Source organism: Zootoca vivipara, chromosome 5 (genome assembly GCF_963506605.1).
Source record: "Zootoca vivipara chromosome 5, rZooViv1.1, whole genome shotgun sequence".
NCBI lineage: Eukaryota > Metazoa > Chordata > Lepidosauria > Squamata > Lacertidae > Zootoca > Zootoca vivipara.
This window is the reverse complement of record NC_083280.1, coordinates 29916593-29935779: the sequence shown is the minus strand read 5'-3', so window position 1 is coordinate 29935779 and position 19187 is coordinate 29916593. Positions and strand designations below refer to the sequence as shown.

General features: G+C 44.0%; 1 protein-coding gene across 9 annotated transcripts in view; it reads right to left on the bottom strand.

Moving 5' to 3' along the window:
- The window catches only part of DOCK10 (dedicator of cytokinesis 10), a 186802-nt gene that overhangs the window by 58779 nt on the left and 108836 nt on the right, over positions 1-19187 (bottom strand). For all 9 annotated transcript variants that reach the window (XM_035132552.2, XM_035132548.2, XM_035132555.2 and 6 more), the window contains exons 12-22: positions 16247-16465; positions 15865-15987; positions 15151-15233; positions 12191-12313; positions 8956-9035; positions 7480-7667; positions 6374-6439; positions 5551-5643; positions 4752-4875; positions 4461-4582; positions 3674-3760 (exon numbers count right to left, since the gene is read on the bottom strand). In XM_035132552.2, coding sequence (XP_034988443.2) covers positions 3674-3760; positions 4461-4582; positions 4752-4875; positions 5551-5643; positions 6374-6439; positions 7480-7667; positions 8956-9035; positions 12191-12313; positions 15151-15233; positions 15865-15987; positions 16247-16465 — 1308 coding nt within the window. The remainder of the gene's footprint in view (positions 1-3673; positions 3761-4460; positions 4583-4751; positions 4876-5550; positions 5644-6373; positions 6440-7479; positions 7668-8955; positions 9036-12190; positions 12314-15150; positions 15234-15864; positions 15988-16246; positions 16466-19187) is intronic.

The following is a 19187-nucleotide window of genomic DNA, read 5'->3' as shown; positions in this document are numbered from 1 at the left end:
GAGGATCTGCGCGCTTTCATCGACAAGAACCTCAAGCGGGGGTTCATAAGGGAAAGCAAGGCAGCAGGGGGCAGCCCGGTCTTCTGGGTGGACAAGAAAGACACGCAACAGCGCCGTCTTGTGGTGGACTTTAGACGGCTGAATTCGGTGACAGAGCCCGTGGCTTTCCCCATGCCCAGAGTGGATGATCTCCTGACAGCGGCACGCAGGGGCAAGATTTTCACCAAGCTGGACCTAAGGGGGGCGTACAACTTGATCAGGATCCGGGAAGGAGATGAATGGAAAACCACGATGTTCACGCCTCTGGGCTCTTTTGAATATCTGGTGATGCCCTTCGGTTTGCAAGGGGGCTCAGCATGCTTCCAGGCCTTCATGCACCACGTCCTGGGGTCCCTCCTCTTCAGGAAATGCTTGGTCTTCCTAGATGACATCCTTATCTACTCGAATGACCCAGTGCAGCATGTGAAAGATGTCAGAGAGGTGTTGCAACGCCTGAAGGAGAACCACCTGTATGTGAAGCTGGAGAAGTGCAAGTTTCACACCAAAGAGGTGGACTTCCTGGGCTACAAGCTGTCAGACAAGGGGCTGGCGATGGACAAGGACAAGGTGCAGGCCATCCTGGACTGGCACAGCCCCAGGACGCGCAAAGATGCCCAACGCCTACTAGGCTTCGCTAACTTCTACAGGAAGTTCATCAAGAACTTCTCTCGCGTTACGGCTCCCATCACGGACTGCCTGAGAGGCAAGCAGAAGTTCAAGTGGACACCAGAGGCGCAAGCAGCGTTCGAAAGCCTCAAGAGAGTGTTCGCCTCAGACCAAAACCTGTTCCATGTGGTGCAGGACGCGCCCCTACGCATTGAGACTGATGCTTCTGAAAAAGCTGTGGGCGCAATTTTGTTGCAACTGGACGCCAACAGGGAGTGGAGACCCTGTGCCTTCTTCTCCAGGAAGCTGACACAGCCTGAACGCAACTACACAGTGTTTGATAGGGAACTTCTTGCGATCTACGCTGCGTTCCAGCACTGGCGACACTTCCTGGTGGGCGCGAAGCACCCCATCCAGGTGTGCACAGACCACAAGAACCTGGAGTTCTGGAGAACTGCCAGGGTGCTCAACCAGCGGCAGATACGGTGGGCAGAGTTCTTCTCGAACTTCAACTTCTCCATCCACTACATCCCGGGGGAGCAGAATGTCAGGGCGGATGCCCTCTCCCGCAAGCCAGAGTACATGGAGGAGGAGGCGCCACCAGCCCCAAGGCACATTTTCCCCCCGTCGGCATGGTCCTGCGGAGCAGCTGTGGTGAGCGAGGCAGAACTCACAGCACTGACGGCAGCGGATGAATTTGCCAACCGCATCTTCAGAGAACTGAGAGGGGGGAGGGAGCAGGCAAAAGACTTTGCAGAACGCAGAGGGCTGCTTTTCTACAAGGGTGCGCTGTACCTACCCACCACCCAGCTTCGACGTACGGTCCTCAAGCAGATGCACGACAACCCTACAGCGGGGCATTTTGGAAGGGACAAAACCGCTCACCTAGTCATGAGACACTTCTGGTGGCCAGGGGTGCGGGAAGATGTTCGAGACTATGTAAGGGGCTGTACCACCTGCCAGCGGGCGAAGGTGGTCAGAGCAGCGCCACCAGGGTTGCTGGAGCCCTTAGCCACACCACACAGGCCGTGGGAAGTGGTGTCCATGGACTTCATCACAGATCTGCCTTCGTCCAGGGGTAAGACTGCAGTGTTGGTGGTGGTGGACCTTATGTCCAAAATGTGTCACTTTATACCGTGTGCCAGGGCAGTCTCGGCAGAAGAGACAGCCAAACTGTTTGTTGATCACATTTTCAGACTGCATGGATTACCTTTAAGGGTTATTTCGGATCGTGGCCGCCAATTTGTTTCCAGGTTCTGGCGGCGGCTCATGAACCTCCTGCAGGTGGAGGTCAGCTTGTCGACGGCTAGACACCCGCAGACCAACGGACAAGCGGAGAGGGTCAACGCCATTCTGCAGCAGTACCTGAGATGCTACGTCAGCCAGCGGCAAACGGACTGGGTGGATCGCTTGCCACTAGCAGAATTTGCCTACAACAATGCAGTGCACGTCTCCACAGGGGTGTCGCCCTTTAAGGCCAATTACGGGCGCGACCTCAGATCTTTCCCAGAGAGGGAGAGGGAGGAGGAGGAGGAGGAGGGCCCACAGGCTGAGGATTGGGCAGAGGAACTGGAGACGGTGCACCAGCAGCTCAGAGAACACTTGGAGAGGGCCAAGGAAGCGTACAAAAAGGGGGCAGATCGCCACAGGCGACAAGGGGAGGTCATCAGGGTGGGGGACAAGGTGTGGTTGTCCTCGGAGGGCCTTCCCACCAGAGGGAGGTGCAAAAAGCTGGCACCCAAAAGGCTGGGCCCCTTCACGGTCACGCAACAGGTAAACCCGGTGGCATACAGGCTGGCACTGCCAGAGGACATGAGGGTGCATCCAGTGTTTCATAGATCGCTGCTGTCGCCGTACAGGGAAAGCAGCAGGCTCCGAGACAGCGAACAAACCCCCGAGGGAGGGGGGGAGAGGGAAGGCAGGGAGCAACTCAATGAGGCCACGGCCATCCTGGATTCAAGGTGGGGGGTGGGGGGACTGGAGTACCTCATGGCATGGGAGGATGCTCCACCGTCCCAGAATGAATGGGTCCCAGCCACTCAGATACAGGAGGAATTCTTGGTGGAAGAATTTCACGCCCTCTTTCCCCACAGACCCAAGCCCTGGCACATGGAAAGGGAGGGGGAGGAGGAGGAGGCACGGGAGAGCAGCTCACCATGGCGCTGGGAAGCGGAGTTTGAGGAACCAGAGGGTGAGGTATGGGTGTCACCGAGATCCACCCAGTCAGAGGAAGGAGCAGATTGGCAGAACGTTTTTACCCCCACCAGCTCTGACGCCACGGACTTTTTGGGATTCCCGTCCGCCCAGGCGGAAGGGGGGGGCTCGCAGGACTGGGGGGAGGTATTCACACCAACGGGCTCGGAGAGCACTGAGTTCTTAGGCTTCCAGTCGTCACCGACACATGGGGGGGGCCTGGGGAGGGGTGAAGGAGAGCTTGGGAGGGGGGTGGATGTGAGGGACAGGGGATATCGCGAAGTCCCTCCCCTCCTGAGTTCAAGCCCGTCCCCGAGCAAAGGGGAAAGCAGGGAGAGTTCCGATTCCAGTGGGGAAGCAGGAAGTCGTGTCCGAGGCTCAGGCAAGGTAGAGGAGCCAGGGTCCCAGGTGGGACAGGAAGGGGCAAGCAAGGGGGGAAGACCCATCCCTCCAACTCCAGAATTACGCAGGAAGAGGAGGGGCAAGAGGATGGGTCTGCCAAAGCTTTTGTGTTGGAGAAAGACGCGCCAAAAGCCATTAGGAGGTTCTGAAACAGACTGACAACATCGCTCCGTGTAAATAGCAATGACTTGAGCACTGTAAATACGCAGCACCAATAAAAGAATAAAATGCAGAGCTGCGTAGCGTCGTTACTCTGAAGTAGTCCACTCCGGCCACTGTGACATATACATTCATATTCAATACTGCATCTGTAAAATGAAAACCATGGTGACCCTGCTGAAACATTAAGCAGAAATTCTACATGCAGCCTTTGGATTCGGCCTTTCACACACACTGCCTTTCACCAAGATAATTTTTTTGTAAAGGTGCTCACCTGAGTATAAACTGTCGATACAACCAATGAAGACACTTTGAAGAGTGGCTTCCCTCCATCTACCCACTTCACGTCACTTCCGCTGTGCTGCAAACAATACAAACAGCACGTATTTCTATTGAATATCCACAACCCTTAATTCAAAGTCATGTCACCGCATATTTTATAGACTACCCAGAACCAGAAAAGGATGCACCTATTTGTAGATGTCCAGAACAGAAGTAGCTGTTCAGTATGTGATTCAAGACATGTATGGGATTATAGCCAACAACTAGAAGACAAACACCCATGTGCCTTAATACAAAGGGCATATTTACACTGTACTTCATTGTGTCAGCTCTAAAGCAGGTGCAGCATGGAAGAAAATTCTCTCAAGTAATCCACATGCAAAATGTGCCAGGTGAAGCAATGCATGCACACACAATTATCCACCAGATCTGGCCACCACAGAAAAAGGATGTGGTTGTATGAGGTGATTCTCTCTCTCTCTCTCTCTCTCTCTCTCTCTCTCTCTCTCTCTCTCTCTCTCTCTCTCACACACACACACACACACACACACACACACACACTGTACACATGAGGCAATGTGTGTCTGTGAGCTTGAGATTTACTTCCGTAACTTATCATATGTAGAAAGTGAACCCCTCTTTCGCCTTCATTTCTGTAAGGCAGTGTCAGACACCAAGGATAATAAAACTGCACAAATACTTTAAAGATTTCAAATTGTAAGATTCACAGACACTTTTCTTTTGCAGGAGAGACACAAAACTCAAATGCTACACAATACCTTTCCAGCTGCAGGATCCTGAAGGCTCAGATAACCGGGAGGCAGGCTGGTTGCCACTGGTATGTTGTGTTCTTGAGACACTAGCTGGTCATCTTTCAATAAAGGTAGCCAAGCATATCCCACTGCACCCAAAAGGAGGTATTAGCATTAGAACATTTTGCTTTATTGAAATAAAGAGAAGCAATGATGGTCACACACAAAAAACAAATCTTGTCATAAATGCTTGACCTAAAATGATACTACGTAATACAGGAACAATACAAATCGTGGCTTCGATCAAAGTATAGCTACCTGATGTTTCCAGGGCCTCTTTCTTTTTGGCATTAGCTTTCGCATTTATGTCACAGGTGACGTGATAAAATGAAAAGAGAATGTGGTGCTTCTTATGGAGTTGAGTAGGCAGCTCAAGCTTCACCTGAAATGGTAAAATGTTGCAACCATCTTTAGGTTTAGAGCAAGAGAGGGATCCTGGATGGCTTGAGTCTGATCTTAACTTATCATCGTTTCAATGCAGACAGCTGCCCCTCTTGTCCCTAAGCTGTGGAACTTGTGTGTGAAATGGGGATGAGAGTACAAAACTCTACCCAGTTACATAAGTCTATTACTTTTTAAAATATGTCTTTTAAAAACCAGCACTGTTCAGGCAAGCCTTTGGAATGTGTTTTTTCAACTAACCTGTCTTTATTGATGTTTTAATTGATGTTATTGTATGTTTTTATGTTGTACACCATATACAATGTGTTTTATAAATATTAAATAAGTAAATAACAAACAAAATAACTGACCGTGTATCTTATCATTTTCAAAAACTGTGTGTGTGTATAGAACGACCTCACAGCCCCAGCCCTTTCCTTAAAAGCAGGCAGTTCCTAAAGGCCTGTCTTCTCTTGCCAATGGAAGGATAACAAGTAGGGAGCCAGTCTAACTTCTCTAGGGAGGGAGTTCTGAAATCTGGGAGCAGCTACCGAGAAGGCCCTCTCCCGTGTCCCCACCAAGCGTGCCTGTGAGGGTGGCAGGACCGGGAGCCTTAACTGTTAAATGTATCCTAAATAGTAGCAATACATATGAAGTCACAATAAAGCAAGCTTACCTCATCGTAAAAATCAGGGTTCTGTGAATGATGTAGAACAGCTGTATATGCTGCTGATGCAAAGAGTGGTCCACCAGGCTTTCCGTAGATACACTGTTCAAATAGATTGTGCTTTAATTTGTTTGTTACATTTTGTGGATTGTACTCCCAACAACTGCTTTTAGTGCCCAAAGCTCTGAAGGCTTTATCAGCCTGGATTCTCATAACTTATATGAACTCTTGTCATAATGGGGCTGAAAGAATTGATGTGGATCGTAGTTTATATGAGACGACAGTGTACACTGGAATGTTTCTCTCTCTCTCTCTCTCTCTCTCTCTCTCTCTCTCTCTCTCTCACACACACACACACACACACACGTGTATGAAACAGTCCAGTGTACAATGTCCTCTCACCTCCCTACCTCCCTCCCTCCCTCCCTCCCTCCAGAGGGCAAGACCTGAACCAATGGTTTCAAATGATAGGAAATGAGATTCTGACTAAACATTAGGAATAATTTTCAGATGGTAAGAGCTGTTTGACAGTGAAGGATGGTGGACTCTACTTTTCTGGAATTTTTAAACAGAAGTTGGATAGTCCTCTGTCAGGGAGATTCCTGCATCGGAGGAGGTTGGACTAGATGACCCTTTGGGTCCCTTCCAACTCTACAATTCTGTGATTCTAAGAACTGCAGAATAGGCATTTCCAGCAAGTCCTACTAATAATTGTTATAATAAAGGATTGTTATGGAAATACAAATAATGCATGGAACAGCCTCAGTGGTGCGGCTGCCAAAGAAATTGCTTTGGACCTATTGCTTTGTGAATGAGATCCATCTCTGCTCACCTTCATGGGCTTGGCTCCTTCTTCATCGGAACTTTTAAATTCAATGCAGACTGTTATATTCCGTGCCTGTAAGAGAAAGGTGCAAATGGAAATTATTAGCTCATAAATTACATGCAAATTAAAGATGTGTGAAATACAAGGCTTTGTTCCAAATCTGGCACTATGCTGTCAAGTTGAGAGCAAACCAGAGCAGTGTTATGAAGCCAGAAAGAAGACTGTGGAATATTTAACCTCTTATCAACTGAAGTATATGAACACAGAAAGCAGACCCTTTGCTTTTGATTCTTGCTTTGGTTATAATTCACATTCTGTATATAGTAATATTCAAATATTCATTAATTTATTTTTATTTTTTCAGGTTTAACACTACAGTTCTGTATTTGGACATACTGCATTCTTAAATGTGATTTTTTAAGCAGGGTATGTCTATGTGGCTGAGCCCTCCTTTAAAGCAGGTCTCATTTATTTCAGTGAAGCACATCTTAATGAAAGTGTATTTAGAATCAATCCTGGTTCCATTACATTGTAGCTGCTTCTCTAATGCCATTAGCTACAACAGTTTGTCAGATCATTAAGCCTGATTGAGATTTTGGAAAAACAAAATGCAATTTTTAAATTGAGCAAAAGAAACAAAGAGAAAAGAGAGGCCTATTCCACAGGAAATTCTGCTATACAGGCCCAAATGCTATTAATAAAATCAACAGGTTTTCTTTTTACATAAATGCGTGCACAACTGGGGGTTCCAAAGGTGAATAGGGTTCAGACGTATTCTATATCCGTTGCAAACTAAGGGCCAAATTATCTCTTGGTGAATTAGGAGCACAGTGAGCTTTCAAGGAGCAACGAAGCTAGCATTCAACTGCTTAATCGCACTCAGATCCCTTGTGAGAACAGCTGAGGCCAAGCAGCTGAATAATTGAAAGCATCACATAATTGCTAGGGATCTAACCTATGCAATGAACGCTGTTTGTGAATCCTTCATTTTAAGGGAATCGAGATTTTAGTTGCAAGCTATTCAATAGGTAAGTCCCACTGAACTAAAGAGGGACTTACTTTTGAGTAAACACACTGAGGGTTGCTGTGCTAAGGCTCTTGCTTTGGCATACCTTGTTGAAACATTTTTGGCTATCGTATTTCAGATGTTTGGGATAGATGTAGATTTGGTTTTTATATACTCTATAAGTCTGGGAGTACTTTGTCGATTCTTGGACAAATTCTTCCACCTCTACTGTGGGCTGATGCTCCTTGATATCATTGAATGGCTTGATTGGAATAAAAGATGATGTTACACAATCTTGAGAAAGAAAGAAAGAAAGAAAACCCATTAGTCATAAAACTGTAGCCTTTTACTATTATGGGCTATAATATAGAAAGCCTAGCAAACACACCAGGGCTTCTTATACCTCTTCCCTACAACCCCCACAACAACCACACCATCACAGTTCTTGATGAATGAATCAATCAGATGTTGGTTTTCTGGGTCAAAACTCATACTTGGCCGAGCAATATCTTGGTGGGGTTTGGGAGTGCTGAATCTTGGAAGATCTGAAATATTCAAAACCTGCTGGGCACCCAGAAGCAGTGAGGGATGAGTTGTGCTTCCCTCTCATCTGTTTTCCTTTCTGGGTGATTTTTTTTTGAGGGGGAGCTGGGGGTTCCCTGGGCTGGGAAACCCTCCAGAACGGGCATATTATATCCTCCTGTTTGGGATAAATATTTGAGTAATTGGAAAGCTTTGGACTGAAGATGTCTTCAGTCCAATATAACACTATGTAAAGATACACACTATGTAAAGATGCACACATGGTGGTCCATAGAGTGGGAACTGGAGGGGGGGTGCTTGTTTCTTCCCAACTGGATGAACTGTAATCCACAAATTCCTGGCTTACTTTTTAAAAAAAGCATAATTCTAGCATGTGTATAATTTTATTATTTGTATGCTGCCCATTTGATTGGGTTGCCCAGAACATGCGATACAAAAGTAAAATGTACAGGTACTGTTCATCTCATGTTTTTGTAAGAAATCAGCCTGCTTTCCTTGTTCAGTGTTTTACTTTCAACCTTCTCCCACCTGGGAAAATTCCTGTGGATGCCTATGGATACCGAATTTGTTGAAGTGCGACTGACAAAGGAGGACACGAGCGATACGTATTTCCTTTGTGCATGTTCTTAGGGCTCATGTGAAGATGGGGGATATTATCTCTGTCCCCGTGTCAGAGAAAAAAGGGCATCTCTATCCATCACACAAGGTCTGAAATTGTATGGGAAGGAAGACTAAGACAGTCATGCTTCTACTTTTGCTGCTTGTATGGAATGTTTGAAAATTGCAAATGGTTTTATCCATGAAATTCTATGGAGCACAGATGTGGTGATGTGCAATGTAGCCTAGTGTCAGGTGTGTTAATGGTACAAAATCTGCCTATCTTCCAAACTCCTTTACAAAACTCCACTCCTATGCTAAGGAACCACAGAATCAATTAAAAAAAACATTTTTTAAAAAAGTGATATTCACCCCTCCCTTAATCTCAATGTCTCATCACAATGGTTAGCAATTTCTTAGAAATTACAAAATGGAATCATACTTTGATGCTCCAAAGGTACAGAATCAACTGTGATTTCTAAGCTGCCAGGTATGATCTGAATTTTGTTGATCTTCTCTGCCCTGCAAACATCAGAAATATATTTTTAAAAGGTGACCCGCACAGAATAAGCAAGAGCGTGAACACAGACATTGATCACATCCACATCGTATGTTTGAAGCACTCTTATACCACTTTAATAGTCATTGTTTCCCCCAAAGAAACCAAGGAAGTGTAGTTTGTTAATGGTGTTGAGAGCTGATAGGAGACCTCTCACAGACCTACACTTCCCAGTACAAATTAATGGTGGGACCATCATATAAAGCAGCGGTTTAGGGAACTGTGGCCTTCCAGATGTTGCTGAACTACAACTCTCATTATCCTTCTCCATTGGCCATACAACTGGGGCTGATGACAAAAGTACTCCAGCAACATTTGGAGGAACCTCCCCCCCCAGTATAAAGGAAAATGGAATTAGTGATTTAAGGTACAAAGAAAAGAATAAAGCAAGACATTAAATTTTAGTGAACTGCTGAACTACAGCAAAATCCATTTTTCTTCTCAAATAGAAGTGAGGCAACTGTCATGAAAAGAACTCTTTTATTTAATCTTATTTCTGTTATTTTTTTCAGCAACAATTATTGTAATAATGGTAGAAAATAACTCTGAGCAATATTCACTGTATTGTCATTCAGCTACGCCTAGCTGAAAAAACGGTGTCAGCTTCTGCATTGTAACAATGAAGGGGCGAGGAACCAAGTGAAAGCTCTGTCTAGGTGACCATTATTCCATTGCTCAAAGCTCTTCAATGGCAAATTTGAAAAGCATTATCAAGGCTAGAATCGCTAAGCCATATAGAACAAAGCCTTGCTGATGACGAATTGCCGTAGCTTCTGAATAAGCAAACTATGCTGCATTCAGCCAATGAAGATTAACTTTGTACTGCAACCTGAAGTACAGAGTAACCCATGGACTCTCCCTGCCCTCTCCTCCCTTGGCTTAAGAGAAAACCCAAAGCAGGCTTGTCCTGAGAGCCCTGCCAGGGAGCTGTACACAGCCCTAAACCAGTTGGGTTACCAGCTCCTGCATGGAGCCTGGACATATAACCAAAGTTCCAAAGACAACACAGAAGCCTTGCCTTGCTAAATTCTTATAAAGCATTGAACATGAACATAGAGAGGGGTGGAAAAGGCCCTTAATGAAATGAAGCAGTTACTGGATGAAAACAACTCTGTACAGGACTTCCTGTTTTTCAGCAAACCCGGCAAGTCATTTTCTCGGGCGCTCCAGTACCCGGGAGGGGTCCCAGACGGGGATCAATGGGGGGTAAGGGGCATCTTTCCCCTAACCTTTCAAAGGTATCAAAAGGGCACGATCCATGGTCGTCCGTTAATGCCTTTTTTTGTGTGTGAGCAGGGTTGGAAATCCCTGACTCCCAGACAAAAAGGTAAGGGCGCTCAACGGCTCCGTCCAAGGACAGCTCCAACCAGCTACCATGGTGAGCTGCGGAATACCTTTGAATTTGGACATAATTGGTGAGTGAAGAGGCACCTCCTCTTCCTGGTTTATGCTGCAGGAGAAAACCATCTGTTTGTAAAAAGGCGAAAGATTTATACAATCTGAGGCGAAACCAGAGTACTGTATGATACTCTGAAAATCATCTGTTTTGAAAGGTTTGGAAAGAATGGAAGAAGCTAATTTCTGCTTTGCCTGAATGGTGGAAGGAGGGGAGGAGAGGCAATATTTTAAGTCATATTTCTTTTCTTGAGATCTATATTATCCATCCACCCTCCCCAAAAGTAATGGAATGCAAAGTTTTCGGGAAGAGTGGACTTTAAAGATACCTTTTTGCAATGGATTTATTTTATAACGAAGGACTTTGTCTGAAAGGAGGAGGAGAGTAACAACCTTGAGGGGCTTTTGAGGGATTTTGACCACCCCTTGGAACTTTGTATTGTGAAATAAAAATAGTAAAAAAAGAAAAGATTGGTATGAACTCGATTGACTGTCTGTTAAACAGAAGAGAATAAGCTGTGGAGTTGGATGTAATGGAACTGAGGATCGCAGGATGGAGTGCAGGAATATTTATTAGTTTTGGGGGGAGGATGGAGAGGAGATATGCATTTTGTTGAGATTACATCAGCCCATCCCCCTTGAAGCTTGAAGCTGGAAATAAGAACAGTGAAAGGGACAGGATGGACCACAGTGTATACCATCTTGACAGCTTCAGAGACTTTCAGACAGAGAAGAAGAGGTATGGATTATGTTTATTCATTAATGATTTATTAATGAGCTGGTTGGATGTAAAACCGCAGATTAAATTTGGCGAAATGTGAAGGGTGAGTGACACTGGGAGATTGGCAGTGTTAAAGGGGGGGGGGATGTATATTATATATTTATACCCAAATATATATATATATATAGGGGTTTCATTTTCACCCTCTGCACATCGCACCAGTGAGGCTGAGTTGTTTATTGAGTTTTTTTACTGGGGGCATATGTCAGACAGCAATTCTCAAGGCCATGTTAGGGCAGAATGTATCTTGTCTGGGAGGAAGCAAGATCTGTCTTTCTCAGGCAAAGTGTTACTCAAGAGGTATCAGAAGGAAATGTTTCAAAATTGATGAACGGCTATTATAGATAGATAAAAGAGGATTCACTGTACTCGACTATTTTGAGGACAGGTTATAGCAATGTACAAAAGCCACAGCAGAAATTGGTAATTGAACAGGTGATGTGTAGGGAGAAGGGTTGAATGGATTTTGAAATGATAGTTGAAAAAATTATTTCATTGGGAGCAGCAAGGGAGGGGGGAAATGGGGGGGGAGACATCTGGGGGTGGGAAATCAGCTGTTAAATATGTTAAACATTATGGAAATCAATAAAAATAACTGGCAAAAAAGAAAAACTGTACTTCCATTTAGTCAATATACCTGATAAAACTCTCCTCCATGAAATGAATGTACATATCTTTAATTCCTACACTTTCCCCTTGCTTCAACTGAAATTAATTCCATTCAAATTAATTCCACAATCAAGTGGCCATAAAGTTTGTTAATGCAGCAAACATCTCTCCAGTTTTCCCAAAGAGCTTTGCTGGAAACCCACTTTGGCATGCAACTGACTAATGTGAAAACCATTCCGTGTAATGTGGTTGTTTTGGCACTCATCTCTTCTGTGCAAACAAAACCATTGATGCAAAGGAGTTAATCAACACAGCCAAGCAATGATTCCTTACCTTCTGTATTCTGTGACGAGTTTCATTAAGTCATCCGTTGAAATTTTGCTACTTTCTTGCCTGAACAAAGGTGAGAACCGGGAATCTCTGTCAATATTTCCCTGATTATCTTTAAAGACTGGCCTGTAACAAAGGGAAACAATATATTAAATGAAAACCAAGCCATTGTTAATGATCTCTAGGGATGCATGAGTTCCTTCCTTTGCCGCTGAGTTCTACTTTCAAGCTTCCTTTTTTCTAATTCCATCTTTTTTTAAAAAAACAAACAAACCTCCAAACACCCAAACCTAAAATTAAACATAATTTATCTGGAGGTTTTCAGCAATACGTCGAGTCAGATTGTGGCATGGGCGTTGAATCCAAGTAGTTCAATAATAATATTAACACCACACACCATTCTTGTTGAGGGTACAAGTCTATGCATATTTACCAGGGAATAAACTAGGGTGACCAGAGCACCTTTAATGGTGGGATAGATGAGGGAATTGATGCCTTCTCATGCTTCACTTAAAGGTGCAGAAGTCCTGTCCTCTTACACATTTTGGCCACATTGGAACAAGCCTCACTGAATAGAGTGAGACTGACCTCTGAAGAAGCAGCCACAATAAAATAAATAAAATAATAATAATAATAATAATAATAATAATAATAATAATAATAATAATTTATTATTTATACCCCCCCATCTGGCTGGGTTTCCCCAGCCACTCTGGACAGCTCCCAACATAATATTAAAAACACGATAAAACATCAAAAACTTCCTTAAACAGGGCTGCCTTCAGATGTCTTCTAAAAGTCAGATTGCTGTTTATTTCCTTAACATCTAATGGGAGGGCGTTCCACAGGGTGGGTGCCACTACCAAGAAGGCCCTCTGCCTGGTTCCCTGTAACCTCACTTCTTGCACTGAGGGAACCACCAGAAGGGCATCGGCGCTGAACCTCAGTGTCTGGGCTGAATGATGGGGGTGGAGACGCTCTTTCAGATATACTGGGCGAAGGCCATTTAGGGCTTTAAAGGTCAGCACCAGCACTTTAAATTCTTGTGTATAGAAATTCTGTACCATTGCCATGACATGATGTTGGGAATCATGATGTTTTCCTAGGATGCAGCTTTAAAGCAGGGCTGAACAAGCTTAAGATCTCAAGGACCTACTTTGTATTTACTACAGTCCCAAGCAGGGCCGGATTTAGGAGTTAGGATTTAGGAGTTTAGGTTCTGATGCTTCACATCATAGTTTTAAGCCCTTCAGGTTCAGATTATCCACCACTGGATATTGGGGACGCAGTTGGTTAGGTAGATATAGAATCAAGACATAAAGGACATACCGTACTTCTAATATTGCAAGTCATTGAGATATTTTACAGATTGGATTTTAAAATGGTCTGGTAACATTTGGTGCTCCAGATGTTGTTCAACTCCCACTCCCATCAGCCCTAGCCATCATGCCCAGTAGCCATGGGATGATGGGAGCTGTCATTCACTAACATCCGGAGGGCCACAGGTTCTTCCACCTTTGTTTGAAAAAATAATAGAATAATAGAATGGAAGGAAGGCTATATGGAAAATATTTTGTGGGAAATGAGGTCTCCAAGTACAAATCCTATTTGCAAACTCTGGCAGCTGTGGTAGAAATATGAGAAAGGGAGACTGACTTCTCACATTGTAATTCTAATGTGTGCTGCAATTATTGTCTCTTGGGAAAGTGTACAGGGCAACAACCCAAATTCCAGGACACAGAAACTTCTGTTGTGACAAAGGCCAGTTCTAGTGAGATATTGTCAGATTAGGAGTGACTCAAGAGTAAAGTTTACATTATGGCTGTATGTGCCTGCTTTAAATTATAATAGCACAAAGTAAAATATAAAAATCCACATTAAATGGGAATAGTACTATAGCCAGAAATTAAAGAAATGGAAAGCACATTCACAGTCCAAGATTTCTGCTTTTCATCATAGCCGAGCCACATTTTGCACAGCATGTTGTGTGTGTCTAGTGGAAATATCTATTTATAGCCTTGTGCAATTACTAGGGCAAATTCCACTTTGTGAGCCTAAAATGTGGATAAATCTACGAACTCCGGGAACTTGTCGTTGGTTATGTGAATGGGACTATTGATCCACAATTACCAGCCGTGCTAAAGCTATCCTGTGCTTTAATTTAAATGCTGCTTTTGCAGACTGTGAGCTACCTGTATATGGATTGGTACCTTGTCTGTCTGGTAACATATAAGAGCAGGAATTAAATGGGGATGGGTGTGAGATGCAGTTACTTGCCACACCAATGCCACTCACTGGACCACTCTAGAGAACATTTCAAACTAACATGCAATTTAAAATAGTGAAATGAAATTCTGCCCAGCCTTCAAAAGCACAGAAAGGTGAAACAGGAAGTGGGAGAGAGAATCATTTCCCCAACTTCCTTTTTCTGCTCTGTGTAGTTTTTAAAGTTCAGATCAGCAGCTGAACAGAAAGTGGAGTGACCAAGAGGGTAGGAGGGAAAGGGGAACAGATCAGAAGACTGAGGAAGGGAAAGCAGAATGGCCAGAGGGGAGAAAGGGGTATGTCACAGGAGACTGGTAGAGAGAGAGAGAGAGGAAGAGAGAGAGAGAGAGAGAGAATTGCTAGAGGGTGAAGGAACACACAGATCCACATATACATATGCTGGTCCAGTGAAATGAATCCTCCCTACCCAAAACCACCATTGAGTCACCCATTGAGCTTCACGGCTGAGTGGGGATTTGAACTCTGCTCTCCCAGGTCCTAGCCCAACCCTCTACACTACCCTACACTGGCTCTCTTTCTTTCCTTGCCCTGGAGAACTACACCAAGTCATAGTCCTCTATATAGGGGTAGTGCTGTTGTTGTGCCTTGCTGTTTCAAGAAGAAGGGCCAGTTCCTTTCACAGCCGCTGTTGGTATGAGTAATTGCTGAAAACGACATTTACAAAGGCAGTTACGTACCGTACAGACCAGGCAAAGGGCATCCGGTATTTCCCCAACTTGCTGCAGAATTGCTTGTTGGATTTTAACACTCTCTGGGCCCACTAGGGAGAAAACAAACAAACAAACAAATTAATAATTCCTATAAAGAAAACTATCTGAAATCCCATAAACATATTGTAAATGTCACCCTGCTGGATGATCACTTGAAGATTTAATTATTCACAAGGAAAGAATGACATGAAAGCTGCACGTTTCAACCACTTGTTGATTCCTCCAACCAATGGTCTATCATAAAATTGGAGGAAGCTCATTTGTCCATCGGGCCCGACCCACTTGCCAGTGCAGGACAATACAGAGCAAGAGCATCTTCAAGAAGTGGCTGTCTATCCCCCTGCTTGAAGGCCTCCAGAGAAGGGCAGCCTGCCACCGCTCTAAGTAACTGGTACCATTATGTTGGTTTCATCAAGGGACCTAGTTGAGTCATAGGAGGGGAGGGGATGGATTTGTAATCATCAATACCATAGCCCAGCAGGTTCAATTACTTAGCTAACAGATACTCAGACAATGGGAGTACTCAGGCAATGAGAAACAAGCAGAAGCAGATCGTTCATACAACTGAAAATCCACTGTGGTCCTATGGATTGCTAAAGCAAGTTCTGAGGAGGTTTCTCAGTACAGTATTTGACTTGACCCCTGGGTTGCGAAAGGCATTCCATCTTTTGATCACATTACCTTGTTAGAGTCTGGATTCCTTATGTAAGGTTCTGCACTGGTGGCAATATTTCCCATGAGCACCTTTTCAATCTTTGCCACCAAAACTATTTCGGAATGAGGGTTACTTATGGAGAAAACAGCCTGCGGAGACAAGAGGTGACATTCACTAAGACAGAAGAAGTCCCGATATGTGAGAGAAACGTTTAAATAACTAAAGGCTCCCATGAGCCAAGCACAACTCTTGGCTGCGAGGGCAGGGGCTATTATACTAGTAAGTCACTCTGAAAGCCTTTTCAGCTAAAGAGCAATAATAATAATAATGTTAAAAATAAATAACTATAATTTTCAGCTTTAAGGAGTCAAAAGCAAATGCCTGTGGAACTAGTGAAGTTTTAGGTACCTGTTTTGGGTACTTCAGCCATTCTTCTGGAAACCCCTTGACCTGTGGTTCCTCGTCTTTGGTGCCAGCAGACTCAATAGTACCATTTTCCAATGAGGGTGAAGGACCTGACATCATCTGTCTAACCAGAGTATGGTTTAGATCCACGTGAAAATCAGCAGAGAGCTTCCTGCTGTCCCGTATATCAAAAAGAGCCACGCTCACAAAGAATGGCTCAATCTGGAGGCAAAGAGCAGGAACGAAAAGTGAAAAATCAGGATAATAGCAGGCTAAAATAATTTAAGTTTAAGCTGCAAGGTTTACAGTGTAATCCTGTGCACTGTAACTCAGATCAAGTGGCATAAGGCATGGGACCGAGAAGCAGCAAGAAGTGACTTCAACTCTCACCATGAAGGAGAATTGGCCCCATTAATCTCTGAGGAAGGGCCATAGCTTAGTAAGAGAACTTCTGCTTTGCATGTAGAAGGTCTCAGGTTCAATCCCTGGCATCGCCTCTGAAGAGTCTGCCTGCCTCCTCCCACTCAGCCATCCTACAGCTGAGGGGGAGGTGGCGGACGGACTGTTTGGGGCAGGATAGAGCTTGCGGGCACCTCTAGGAGCTGGCCATCATTTTGTCACCCCCCCCTCAGTGATTACACCTGGGGTGACCCATCCCTACTGCACCCCCTTCCTCCACCCCTGTCACCAGGTAGGCCAGGGAATGCTCCCTGTCTGAAACCCTGGAAAGCCACTGTTAGTCTCACAATACTGAGCTAGATGATTGGAAACAGTATTAGGAAGTTTCCTCTGTTGAGTTCAGGCAACTTCTTTCCCAGAGGTGTGTATATGGGTTTGAAGCCCCACACTGCAATTATATACATGCTTATATGGATCATTGTACTCAATGTAGGGCTACCATGCATCCGGAATTTCTCAGAAATAATCTGAATTCATCTGTCGAAATTGGCACCAGGGCAGAATTTTTGGAAAGTGGCTGAAAGGTCTGAGAAAACGTGGGCATATGGCAGCCCATATAGGAAGTGTTGATATTTAGGTTAAAAAAAATTTTTTTTTGGGGGGGGGGGAGATTTTGCAAAAGAATCTCAACAACTTTTGTGCCCAGATTTTCACTTTGTGAAATATGGCAAGTGAAATATACTCGGAGTCGAAAGTGAATTTCATGCTCTTTATTTGGCTTGTAGTAGCAACAGAAGAAGAGAGGAATGGCTCTTTCCCCAAAACGTCTCCTTATATACATTATTTACACAATGGGCCTTGCGTGATTGGCTACTTCCGGGCGGAACCTGTAGGCCAATCAGGTTGCTGATTCACTTCTACCTGGAGCTGGATTGGGTGGCTCCAGCGGACCAATCAGACTGCTGCATTCTGGATCCTATTGTTCTAGGCTTCAGCTCAGTACATAACAGCAACCCTAACTCTATAGGACTTACTTTTGAGTAGGCATGGACAGAATTGCATTGTTAATCAGTTTAACAAGCAAAGTTTTTGCTGATTAATGTAAGTTTTAATTGGGAAGGCCATGTTTTATTTTGTTTGAGACTGCATTGGGTCTGTAACTGATGAAAGTAACTAAAAAGAAAATGCTTATTATGGTGTTTTCCTCTAAGTTTTTAAAGAGTTGGATTAAGTTTAGCCAGTAAATGAAATTTGGTTCACATTTGAACTAGGAATCCTTATTTCAAGCTAACACTGGTCAGTTTTAACAAGGCAACTTCAAACAAAAACTTATGAAGCTGGCATATTGAAGGAACCAGACTCTGAAACCCGGGTTCCTGGCTTGAATGTAACACTAAGCTCAGATTTCTTAAAAGTGGAAAGAAACCTGGCAGTTCTCCTGCTCACAAAGGATGGGGAGAGGAGTTTTGCAAGCCCACAGGACCGCCTCTCCCAGTATGCCCCGTGGAGGACCTTAAGGTCCATAAATAGCAATAACTTAGAAATCCCTGGCCCTAAGGAAGTCAGGTTAGCCTCAACCAGAGCCAGGACCTTTTCATCATTGGCTCCAGCCTGGTGGAATGCTCTGTCTCATGAGACTAGGGCCCTGCGGGATTTGATTTCTTTCCACAGGGCCTGTAAGACAGAGTTGTTTTGCCTGGCCTTTGGCCTGGAATCAACTTGATCCCCTCCCCCTTTTTTCTTTTTCTGATGAGGCTGCATTTAAATTTTAATGTTGCATTTAATCTTGTTTTTAAGCTGTATTTTAATTAATTGTTTTGTATTCGGTGTTAGCTACCCTGAGCCCAGTCTTGGTTGGGGAGGGCGGGTATAAATAAAAATTATTATTATTATTATTATTATTATTATTATTATTATTATTATTATTATTAATGTTCAGTGAGGTTCATCCACGTAGCACTAAACCATGGTTTAGTGTTATGTGCGACCCAATGTGTGCATTTTCCTTTTAAATTAGTTTGGCCGTTGTTTGTTCGATGATATGCTTTCAGCTAGGTTTATAAAATGTGTTTCTATCAATTTCTGCAATTCCTATCAACCTGTCCCAACCCATCAACTAACACTCCATATGATAGTTGCTTGCTCTCCACTTTTTGGAAATCCTGCATTAGCAAAAAAAAAAAAAAACCCACAAAATAAATAAAATAAAAGCAATTATGCACTCGCCCCATTCTCACTACAGCTATGATTTTGCCAGCATTTTCATCCTGCCAAAAAAGTATTGACTGGCATGTGCAAAATAAACACTGCTGATGTCATCTGCTAATGAAAGAAATCAGTGTCTTCTCCAAAAACCACAGAAATTGCATTGTCAGAACCTAACTGACACAATCTTTCAACCTCCCCTCTGTAACATAGACACGGGCAAAAATCTGATGCTCCTGAACTGGTATTTTGTAATTTATTCCAAGGCAGCTGTTATTTAGTTCCTATTTTCAACAAATATATTATATTTTGGACTTCTAGTTATTTTTTATTTTGTCAT